This window comes from Octopus sinensis, linkage group LG17 (assembly GCF_006345805.1).
Source record: "Octopus sinensis linkage group LG17, ASM634580v1, whole genome shotgun sequence".
NCBI classification, from domain to species: Eukaryota; Metazoa; Mollusca; class Cephalopoda; order Octopoda; family Octopodidae; genus Octopus; species Octopus sinensis.
Window position 1 is genome coordinate 38,844,666 of NC_043013.1, and position 11,087 is coordinate 38,855,752.

Below are 11,087 nucleotides of genomic sequence, written 5' to 3' on the forward strand. Positions count from 1 at the left end.
CAAAAGAAATAGATAGTCTGTGTGATAATGCCAACTGCGGTGTTGATAAAGTGTGTCGGTGTACTTATTCTATAAACCTGAAATATCGTGATACAATTCAAGTTGTAATGACAAATCTTGGAAAAGGTAAAGGGTTCTCCCACCCTATACACATGCATGGACATTCATTTTATGTAGTTAAAATGGGGTTTCCAAAATACAATGAAACAACGGGAGAAATAATAAATGATACTGTAGATATTGATTGCAGAGGTGATCCGAAAATGAACTATTGTAATGATGCGGTTTGGTCAAATAGCAACTGGGAAGGAGACAACATCCCCGGAATGAATTTACGAACCCCCCCTCAAAAGGATACAATTATGGTCCCTACAGGTGGATACGTTGTAGTGAGAATAGTGGCCGATAATCCTGGAGTATGGATCATGCACTGCCATATTGAATTACACAGTAAGGACGGAATGGCAATGGTTCTAAATGAATCTTTTGCCCACTTACCAAAAATCCCTGTCAATTTCCCTGCATGTCGAAGTTTCGAGAAAGGAGTTTATAATGAAGAAACAAAAGGTGTTGGTGATAAAAATACTTCAGAACACGGTAAGGAATAGTTTTCAATAACTTATTTTATCGTTTCTCAGCAATCTCGTTTCTTTTCTTTTCTTTTCTTTTCTTTTCTTTCTTTTTTTGTCTTTTTTTTATATCGTTGTCTTTTATCTTTTTCATGTTTCATTCATTGGAATACAGCCATGCTGAATCACCGCTTTGAAGGATTTAGTCAAACAAATCAATACTAGCACTCATTTTTAATCCTGGTACTAATTCTATCTGTCGGCTTTGTTGAACCACTGAGTTAAAGGAACATAAACAAACCAACTCCGGTTGTCTGATAGGAGACAAATGCTAAGGCGCATATACAGACACACATACACTTACACCTACACATAAATTTATATATTGTTCATGTTAAGGCGGCGAGCTGGTAGAAACGTTAGCACGCCGGGCGAAATTCGTCTGTCGTTACGTTCCGAGTTCAAATTCCGCCGAGGTCGACTTTGCCTTTCATCCTTTCGGGGTCGATAAATTAAGTACCAGTTACGCACTGGGGTCGATGTAGTCGACTTAATCCCTTTGTCTGTCCTTGTTTGTCCCCTCTGTGTTTAGCCCCTTGTGGGCAGTAAAGAAATATATATATTTTTCATGTAAGAATTCGATAAAATTTCGAAAGAACGTGAAATAATTCTTTTTTGCGAACTTGACCTCGAAAGACATAAATGGAGATGTGGGTTCGGATCCCACAGACAGCTTTCGAATTTTTGTATCCAAATGTATTTTTGAACACAATATCGAAATTTTGTTATTTATAGCATTTACGTGCTTCGAGATCCAGTTTATAAAGAACAAAGAGTCATCATTGAAGTAGAAAACCAATTATTTTCAGAATCTATAACAATACATTGGCACGGCTTGCATCAAAGAGAAACATCACATATGGATGGTGTACCTTGGGTTACACAGTGTCCAATTCAACTAGGTCAGACGTTCAGATATGAATTTAATGTTACACAAACTGGAACATTTTGGTACCATTCTCATCTTGGGACACAACGTACGATGGGACTATTTGGCGGTTTGATACTACACGAAAAGACAAAACGTAAAATGGAAGAACATGTAATGGTAATCTCAGACTACAATCATGACTGGGATTCCGATATGAGTTTTTTAAAAGTTAGCATGGGACTTTATGTGAATAACCAAAAGGTTGGTATTACCAGTTCTCTTGAAGGAGGGCTTTTTAGTCTCTTTCAGTTCAATTCCGGAACTGTGAATGGTCGGGGCCGTTATTATGATGAGTCAGGGAAACATAATGGGGCTCCACTGACTGTCTTTGAAGTAGAAACAGGTAAAGAATATCGTTTTAGAGTGATCGCTGCAGGGGCTCTGTATCCATTTGAAGTATCTATTGATGGTCACCAGATGGTAGTCATTGCCTCTGATGGTTTTGACATAAAAACAAAACACCTGTTGATTACTTTATCATCAACCCCGGTGAGAGATTTGACTTCACAATACATGCAAATAACTCTGTCAGAAATTACTGGATCCGCGGACAGACAATGCAAATAGACAAAAATAATACATTTGAAGCAATTCTTCGATATAAAGGTGCACCGGTCGAAGAACCTAACTCCACAGTTTCTGACTGCATACAACAAAAGAACTGCACTTTACTCAACTGTCCCTTTCTTTATGATCCCTATAGAAGTGATAAACCATGTTTAACTTTTGGTGACTTAGAATCTAATTATCAGGATGTACCGCCTTTCCGGTCTGGAAAGTTTGAGGAACAGTTTTTAAATTTTGTTTTCTGCTATCAACTGCAAACGAAGATGAGATTCTCCGGGAATTTTAAAGGTAATTACTTTTTCCAGGTATTTCTTTAGTTTTGCCATCAGGACACGGACGCACATACAATAAAGGAAACAACGTAAGTTCATTTCGTAAATTAGGATGAATACCTGTTCGTAAAGAGTTGCAGTCCTTTACTCTTGACCAATTTAGAAAATGATTGTGTGGAGAGAAAAGAATCCTGATGTTCGAGCAATGTTTTCCATCGTGGCAGTGCTGGTGGTGGTGATTGTGGTGGTGGTTGATCATCGTTGTTGCCAAAACTATATTTCGTATTACTATGTTATTATTCAAACTGTATACGTAAATCTATTGTGGATTTCCTAGCAGATTACGTGAATGAAAAACGAAAATCAATGACAAACTAATGTGTTACTAGTTGTTCTCTTTGGATTAAGTGAATTAATTTTGTTTCTGGAGGATTCTCAGTGTAATGTGTTGTATTAGTTTGGCAAACAAGGAAGTTATTCGTTGTAGGAACGCAATTCAATATTGACTGATGTATATCGCAGATGTACGGCTATGTTTCATGAGTGACGTCCTTAACTTGGAAAGCAAAGCTACTACAAACATTGCAAATAATAAACAAATAAACTCTTACTAGTGATCATTGGAATGGAAGTCATCAAAATTATGGAGTGATACACAGAGAACAAACACGTATTGAAATTAAAATGGTACCAGTAGCTGCGTGTGCATGAATTATTTTTTGTCAGATGATGTGGAAACTGAAGAAACAAATGTATTTTTTACAGCAATAGGCTTATGGATAGAGTGCTAAATATTTAGAGAGTCTTAGTAGCATTTTATGCTATTAGATCTTCAGTAATAGAGATATATTATTTAATTATATTGTTACATAAGTGAGAGGGAAATGACTTCTTGAAATGCAACTGCCATTGAAGTTTTATATATTTTTATATAATCTAAGCCAAGCGCATTAGATCCCCTGGAAGAAAGCTTCGAATGTATACAACGCGAGGACGGAAAACGAACGAAGTACATAAACAAAAATACAGAATACGTGACACCAATAAGAATACAAAAACGTAAAAACAATAACGGTAAAAATAAAAATAAAAAATAAACAACAAAACAAAACCAGGACGTAGGACAAGGGTCTTTCGACAGGACGAGTTGAGTATGGATATATATATATATATATATATATATATATATATATATATATATATATATATATATATATATATATATATATATGTTCAAAATCCCTCAGAAGGGAGTGGGAGAAAGAATAATATAAGTGAAGGGAGAGGAGAGAAAATAGTCATTCAGTGAAGGAGAAATAGGGAGAGTAATAGCCATGACTGAGAGGGAGTGAGAAAAAATAACAGCAATGTAAGAGAGGAAGTGGTAAAGAGAGTGTTGTGTATCTTATCTTCTACTATAATAATACTCTTGTGTATTTCTCCGCCGCAACATATGAATAAGAAGGGAAGGGGTGATAGATGATTAAGGAAAGAAGGGGTGAGGGCAAACTTGGTAGTGGGATGATAGAAGTCCTACGGTGAAGAAAAATCAAACAGCGTTTCATCTTTGCGTGAGTATGTGTGTGTGTGTATATAAAAGGAAGTCATGGAAGTGTGTGTGTATGTTTGTGTATGTGTGTGTGTGTGTGAATGCAATGAAAGTGCGATGGTAAACATTCAACGCTGAAAAGAAAAATCAAACACCGTTTCAACTCTGTGTGAATATATTTGTGTAAGCGTCTGCGTGAACAAGGAAAGTGTGTGAATATATGTATCTCTGATTATTATGTACCTTATTTATATATAAAATACTACAATTAGGCGTCATTTTTGACGGCACAGGGCCAGCTAGTCTTTTTTTTAATTATTTGCTATTTGTGTATCTACCTAATAAACTCAATATTGTATTTCTTTTCATTTACAGCTGCAGGCGACTACATGGTACGAGTGGCACTTGGAGTTCTAATCGCTGTCGTCTGTATCCTGGTCTTGTTGTTGTTGTTCTGGTGTTCCTTGTTATAAGGAAGCAAAAGAATTAACTTTGAAAATCACCTGAAATCAATACGATCATAGATAGAAGTGGGGGAGAGTGGGGTGGGGCGAATCTAAGATTTGCTAAGGTAATTTTGTGGGGTCTGTAAGTGCATAGTGTAAGGTTCGAGTGGCGTTTGGTAACTGATGTGTGTCGTGGGTCATGTATGTACTTGGTGGTATATAGTACAGATAGTGTATTAGTAACAGTATATGGTGTGATAGAACACCATAACGACGGCATTATTAATTTTACATTATTACGACACTATTATTAATGTGTGTGTGTGTGTGTGTGTATTTGTGTGTGTGTCTGTGTGTGTTGAGTGGGGTTTGGTAACTGATGTGTGTCGTGGGTTATGGATGTACTTGCTGGTATATAGTACAGATAGTGTATTAGTGATACAACACCATTACGACGGCATTATTAATTTTGCATTATTACTACACTATTATTAATGTGTGTGTGTGTGTGAGCGTGTGTGTCTGATAGTGTAGTAATAATGGTATTTGTGGAGGCGCAATGGCCCAGTGGTTAGGGCAGCGGACTCGCGGTTATAGGATCGCGGTTTCGATTCCCAGACCGGGCGTTCTTAGTGTTTATTGAGCGAAAACACCTAAAAAAGCTCCACGAGGCTCCGGTAGGGGATGGTGGTGATCCCTGCTGTACTCTTTCACCACAACTTTCTCTCACTCTTACTTCCTGTTTCTGTTGTACCTGTATTTCAAGGGGCCGGCCTTGTCACTCTCTGTGTCACGCTGAATATCCCCGAGAACTACGTTAAGGGTGCACGTGTCTGTGGAGTGCTCAGCCACTTACACGTTAATTTCACGAGCAGGCTGTTCCGTTGATTCGGATCAACCGGAACCCTCATCGTCGTAACCGACGGAGTACTTCCATCCAATAATGGTATTTATTCATAATTAGTGAAAGCTGTCTTCATTGACGTTATTATTGTTTAACTCTAGGTTCGAACCTATTGAATAGCCACGACCATCCCGTCTGGTATGTAAATAATTTTTCTAGGATTACGTTATCTATCATGTCCAGTTTTTGCTTTAGAACGGAGGTAGATTTTTGACTTCTAATTTTATCAACTCGAGTTGACGCGTAAATATCCACTCGTTGAGATCGTATAACCATTGAAGTAAATTGTGGGTTTCTTTATGTTAATCTAACAATTATAAACGCTGTTTTGTCCAGAGCATTGGTATTTAATAGTTGTAGACAGCAGAAGTGAAGCGTATATACTAAAAGAGTTAATGAGTGATACTGAAAGGGTAGAAGTATGATTCGAACCATTATCCTCAAGCTTATAACTAATACAATGTTTTAATAAAAGCGCGTTTGTATAAGATGTATATGTGTGTGTGTGTGTGTGTGTGTGTTCTTATTTCACAAAACAGTTGAAATAAATTTCTAGTATCAACTTCTCTATTGATATATTCAAATACACCTTTTATGATAACAAATATATGCAATGTCACTAATAATCTCATGTCCAAAAATTTCTTGAAGGCTGTTTATATTATTGGTTGCTATTAAAAGTCTTCGGTATTCAGCCTTATCTGGATTTTAAAATACAGTGATCATGTTTTGGTTTAAATCTGCCGCCTGTTCCGATATGTAAGTTCGTACATCAGATATTCGGTTCAGCCTAAATTTAAATTACTTACGTGACATAACTCTCCATTTTTCCAGTTTTAGTTATCTCTCTTGTTACTTCGAACTGTTGATTTCTGTTCATAGTTGGTTTCTTGTTTTATGGCTTCACTTGATGGTTTCGGACACTTATTTCGCTGCGAGGGTGAAGCCCATATCAGTCACGTGATATCTTAAAACCTTCCAGAATCGTTAGTATGCCGAACAAAATGCTAAGCGGCATTTCGTCTGCCTTTATGTTCTAAATTCAAATTCCGCCGAGATTGACTTTGCCGTGCCATTCATCCTTTCAGAGTCGATAAAATAAGTACGGGTTGAGTACTGGTATAAACGTAACAGATTTAGCCCTACCCCTTAAATTGCAGGCGTTGTGCCAATATTTGAAACCATTCTCCAAATCCTTACTTTTCGCTGATTAAACAGTTTAAAACATATCGTGTAAAAAACTATTTTCGGAAGTAAGGACAATAATGGATTTCCCCTTAAGGCTACATGGCGGTGTAAACCATAGTATATTGCCATTGTTATTGCAGTCTTATTGTTTTAGACAGCAGGAAGATAGTGATAACTGTAAAAATAAAAAAAAGTTATGTCAATGCTCCCCAAACCGAATCGCTGGCATACTAAACTACAGTCCAGGTAGAAAGAGAAATATTTAGGCTGAACAAAGAATACATAGGCAATACTTTTTTCCTTTTGCTTCATTAGAATGTGCTAATTGCTTTTTGAATACAAATATATACATAGCTGAGGTGTGAACGAATCTAGATGCAAAACGGCGAAAAGACGTGTAAAAGAAATGTGAGAGAGGATGAATAGGATACCCAGCAAGGAGAAGGTTAGATTAAACTAGTGATGTCCTGTTACCTGGATAGCTAAGATTATAATTACAAATTTAGAAAATACTGAGGTGATTCAATTGCTTTAATTGACATAGAAACATATTTAATGGGTTTAAAAATTGAATATGAATAATAGTTTCATAACGATTTTAATAGTGTATTAAGATATTTCAAAGAGAGAGAGAGAGAGAGAGAGAGAGAGAGAGAGACAGAGAACTTAAATCAGAAAATGAATCGCAGACTAAAAGGTCAGATATATAGCATATGACATGTTCTAGAAATAACGTTAATTTGGGTGAGAGAGTGAGTGAATGAGAGAGAGGGAGAGAGAGACACAGAGAGAGAGAGAGACAGACAGACAGGCATACAGACAGACAAATAAATGGATAGACAGATATATAGATAGATAGATAGATAGATAGATAGATATATATAGAAAGAGAGAGAGAGAGAGAGAGAGAGAGAGAGAGAGAACTTAAATCAGTAAATGAATCGTAGACTAAAAGGTCAGATAGATAGCATATAACAGATGTTTTAGAAATAGCGTTAAATTGGGTAAGAGAGTGAGTGAATGAGAGGGAGAAGGAGAGACAGACAGACAGACAGGGAGAGACAGACAGACAGGGAGAGACAGACAGACAGGGAGAGACAGGGTGAGAGAGACAAAAAGAGACAGACAGAGAAGGCAGACAGAAGAGACAGACAGGCATACAGACAGACAAATAATGAATAGATAGATAGATAGATAGATAGATAGATAGATAGATAGATAGATAGATAGATAGATAGATAGACAGATATATAGATAGATAGAGAGAGAGAGAGAGAGAAAGAGAGAGAGAGAGAGAGGAGAGAGAGACACAGAGAGAGAGAGACAGACAGACAGGCATACAGACAGACAAATAAATGGATAGACAGATATATAGATAGATAGATAGATAGATAGATAGATATATATAGAAAGAGAGAGAGAGAGAGAGAGAGAGAGAGAGAGAGAGAACTTAAATCAGTAAATGAATCGTAGACTAAAAGGTCAGATAGATAGCATATAACAGATGTTTTAGAAATAGCGTTAAATTGGGTAAGAGAGTGAGTGAATGAGAGAGAGGGAGAAGGAGAGACAGACAGACAGACAGGGAGAGACAGACAGACAGGGAGAGACAGACAGACAGGGAGAGACAGGGTGAGAGAGACAAAAAGAGACAGACAGAGAAGGCAGACAGAAGAGACAGACAGGCATACAGACAGACAAATAAATGAATAGATAGATAGATAGATAGATAGATAGATAGATAGATAGATAGATAGATAGATAGATAGATAGACAGATATATAGATAGATAGAGAGAGAGAGAGAGAGAAAGAGAGAGAGAGAGAGAGAGATAAAATAAAAAAGATATACGCTTTATAAATGGATTGTTTTCTGTAATCTTTGTATTCTATTCGCCCCGTCGACGGCGGGTTATCGTAAATATTTTATGATTCATCTTAACTTCCACAGAAATTGAAGAGTAATATGATGCTTTTTAAGCTGCTAACTTGTAATTCTCAGTGCATTACTTTTCCTTTTAATGATAATCATTGTAGAGGCGCATAACTATATTATTGTAGTCACTAATATTGAATCTACAAGTTTCTATGGTGATTAAAACAACTGCATCCCATCATAAATTTAATTATTAGTCTTAGTGGCTGAACTACAAGAAAGCGCTCAATAACTTACCTTCCCACACCATTGAACAGCGGTATTTTCTGCTTTCAACTTCATTCCTCCCAGCATTTTTCATCTTATTACAACAACTTCATACAAAGTTCCATTATTTAAAAATTGTAACTAATTCTCAAGTACCGAAAGGGGAAATCTGCGATCACTGTAAATTTGGGAAAATCTTAAAAATATATATTTGTATTATTATGCAGACCGTCATTTGTTGTTTGTACCAAAACACAATACACATTATTGTATTGAAAACACGACTGTGTTCTAGTTTCATTTTTTGTAGAGAGACTATTATTTTTAATATTTTCGTATAAAATACATGTTGCTCGTATGAAAAAAGTAAATACCCCAAATCCACCATAAAAGTTTCCATATCTTACATTCATAGTCTCATTTACATCTTGAGTTAAGGCTGGTACACAACACATTGGCGATTATTCATATTAGGATGGATACTATGGTAATGTAAATATTATCACCCGTAGTGATAATTTTAGTGTTGGATTTATATGTTATCAGTCAAGTATTCTTATGTTGCTTGTCATGCATGTACATGGCATGCAAGACCAGTTTGGCATTGTGCTGTTAAGAAGAATGATTCCATAATTTCTCCAAATGCAAATATATTAAAACGCGTTCATAAAAGAGAAAGGAGAAAAGAAAAAAGATGTATTTTGAACACTAATGTGTTCTGAAAATCGCGTTGAAAACGATAAAGCTTTTCCTCAATTTGAACAATGACAAATATATTTTTATACATGAATTTTTGTAATACCCGTTGCGAGTTCCTGATATATTAATAATCTGATTTTCATTTCTGTTTTATAATACTAAAAACTATATATATATACCATGTATGTGTGTGTGTGTATATATATATATTATGTATGTATGTATGTATGTATATATGAATATATATATATAGGTGTTAAATGACCACCTAAGGGATATTAAATATTCAAAGAATTTACTGTCTTTTTGCCGATATAAATAACAATGTTATGACCTATTGCTCTTAACAAATAGGTAAATAAATAAATAAAATAAACATACAGAAATATATATTAGAAATGGAAACCAAAATAATAAATTCAACAATAAAATAATTCAATCTTTAAATGATAAATTCAGTTCAATTTTATTTTGTGATACAAACAAATAACTCATGTAGTAACTTAGCTGATGCCACACCATTGATAAAAGCAAGTTTTTCAAGAATAATGAAATATCGTTTGAAATATAATGAGGTTTCATCAGATAGATATATCTTCTTAAAAACCTTACGAAAAATAGCAAATGAAAATTTTTCTAACTGCTAACGCTTTAAAAAAAAAACTCTTTTAAGAGCGAGTTCAATCGTAAATAAATAGTCTAACTGAAAGTTTGTAAATTCCTTAAATTTAAATCTATTAGTATCTAGTTCTATAACCGATTTTGTTGCATAATACATACATTCATATAGACACACACACACACAAACACATACACACACACACACACACACATATATATGCACAAGTACGTACACCACTCTATTTTTGTATATATACATACACATACACGTACGTCTACATACATGCATATTCATATGTACAAGTTTACTTATTCATACACACACATACGCACACATACGCACACATACGCACACACACATATATATATATACATACATACATACATACATACATACAACATACACACACAAACACACACACACACACATATATATATATTTATATTTTCATGTATACATATGCAATACCATACACACATGTATATATATTTATGGTAAAACATTAGTTTATATTTTAATTCAAATCTAAATAAAGAGATTTATAATATAAATTAAACTTACAACTTATTCAAGTCATACTTTAAAGTAAATATAGGGGAAATAACTATTTTTCCATTTTTAGAAACAAAACGAAGAACGAAATTAACATTTTTACATATGATGTTTTGTAATACTTATTATGATTTGTTGTTAAATAAAATATTTACATTTTAATATTACTTGTTAGTTTTTATTACTGAAATAAACAGTTTACATTTGTGTCTCAAGTCCAGATATGGTTAACTTATCTTGTGGTTTTTCTCTTATCCATATGTCGGAAGGACGTATGCACGCTACGCACCATTAAGATCATCGTGGAACGATTCATTCCATGCGTTAATAGACAAAGGAAATGCAGACTTTGTTTAGCCGAAAGATCTATCCTTTTTAGATCTGAGATATTTATTAAAAATTCACAAGTTTCTTTTGTTGAACGGGAGGACACCATCCTCTTCGGTTTAAGCATACAGTCTCACAAACTATGACTTTCTCCCTGTTACATTAATTTATACACAAACCGTTTTAGAATTGATTCGAATGGGCACAAAGGACGCAACTTTTAAATTTCTGGGGTTTTTTTCTCATCCACTTTTATTTG

The 11,087-nt window shown here is 34.9% G+C and overlaps 1 protein-coding gene across 1 annotated transcript in view; it reads left to right on the forward strand.

Annotated features, from left to right (window-relative positions):
- Positions 1-4,942, forward strand: part of LOC115220816 (laccase-like) — an 18,590-nt gene extending 13,648 nt beyond the window's left edge. Inside the window, exons 2-4 of the mRNA XM_036510495.1 lie at positions 1-597; positions 4,324-4,756; positions 4,924-4,942. The exon at positions 1-597 is cut by the window's left edge and continues 1,387 nt beyond it. Of these exons, the coding sequence (XP_036366388.1) occupies positions 1-597; positions 4,324-4,421 (695 nt within the window). The 3' untranslated portion in view covers positions 4,422-4,756; positions 4,924-4,942. The remainder of the gene's footprint in view (positions 598-4,323; positions 4,757-4,923) is intronic.
- The last annotated feature ends 6,145 nt before the right edge of the window (positions 4,943-11,087 follow it).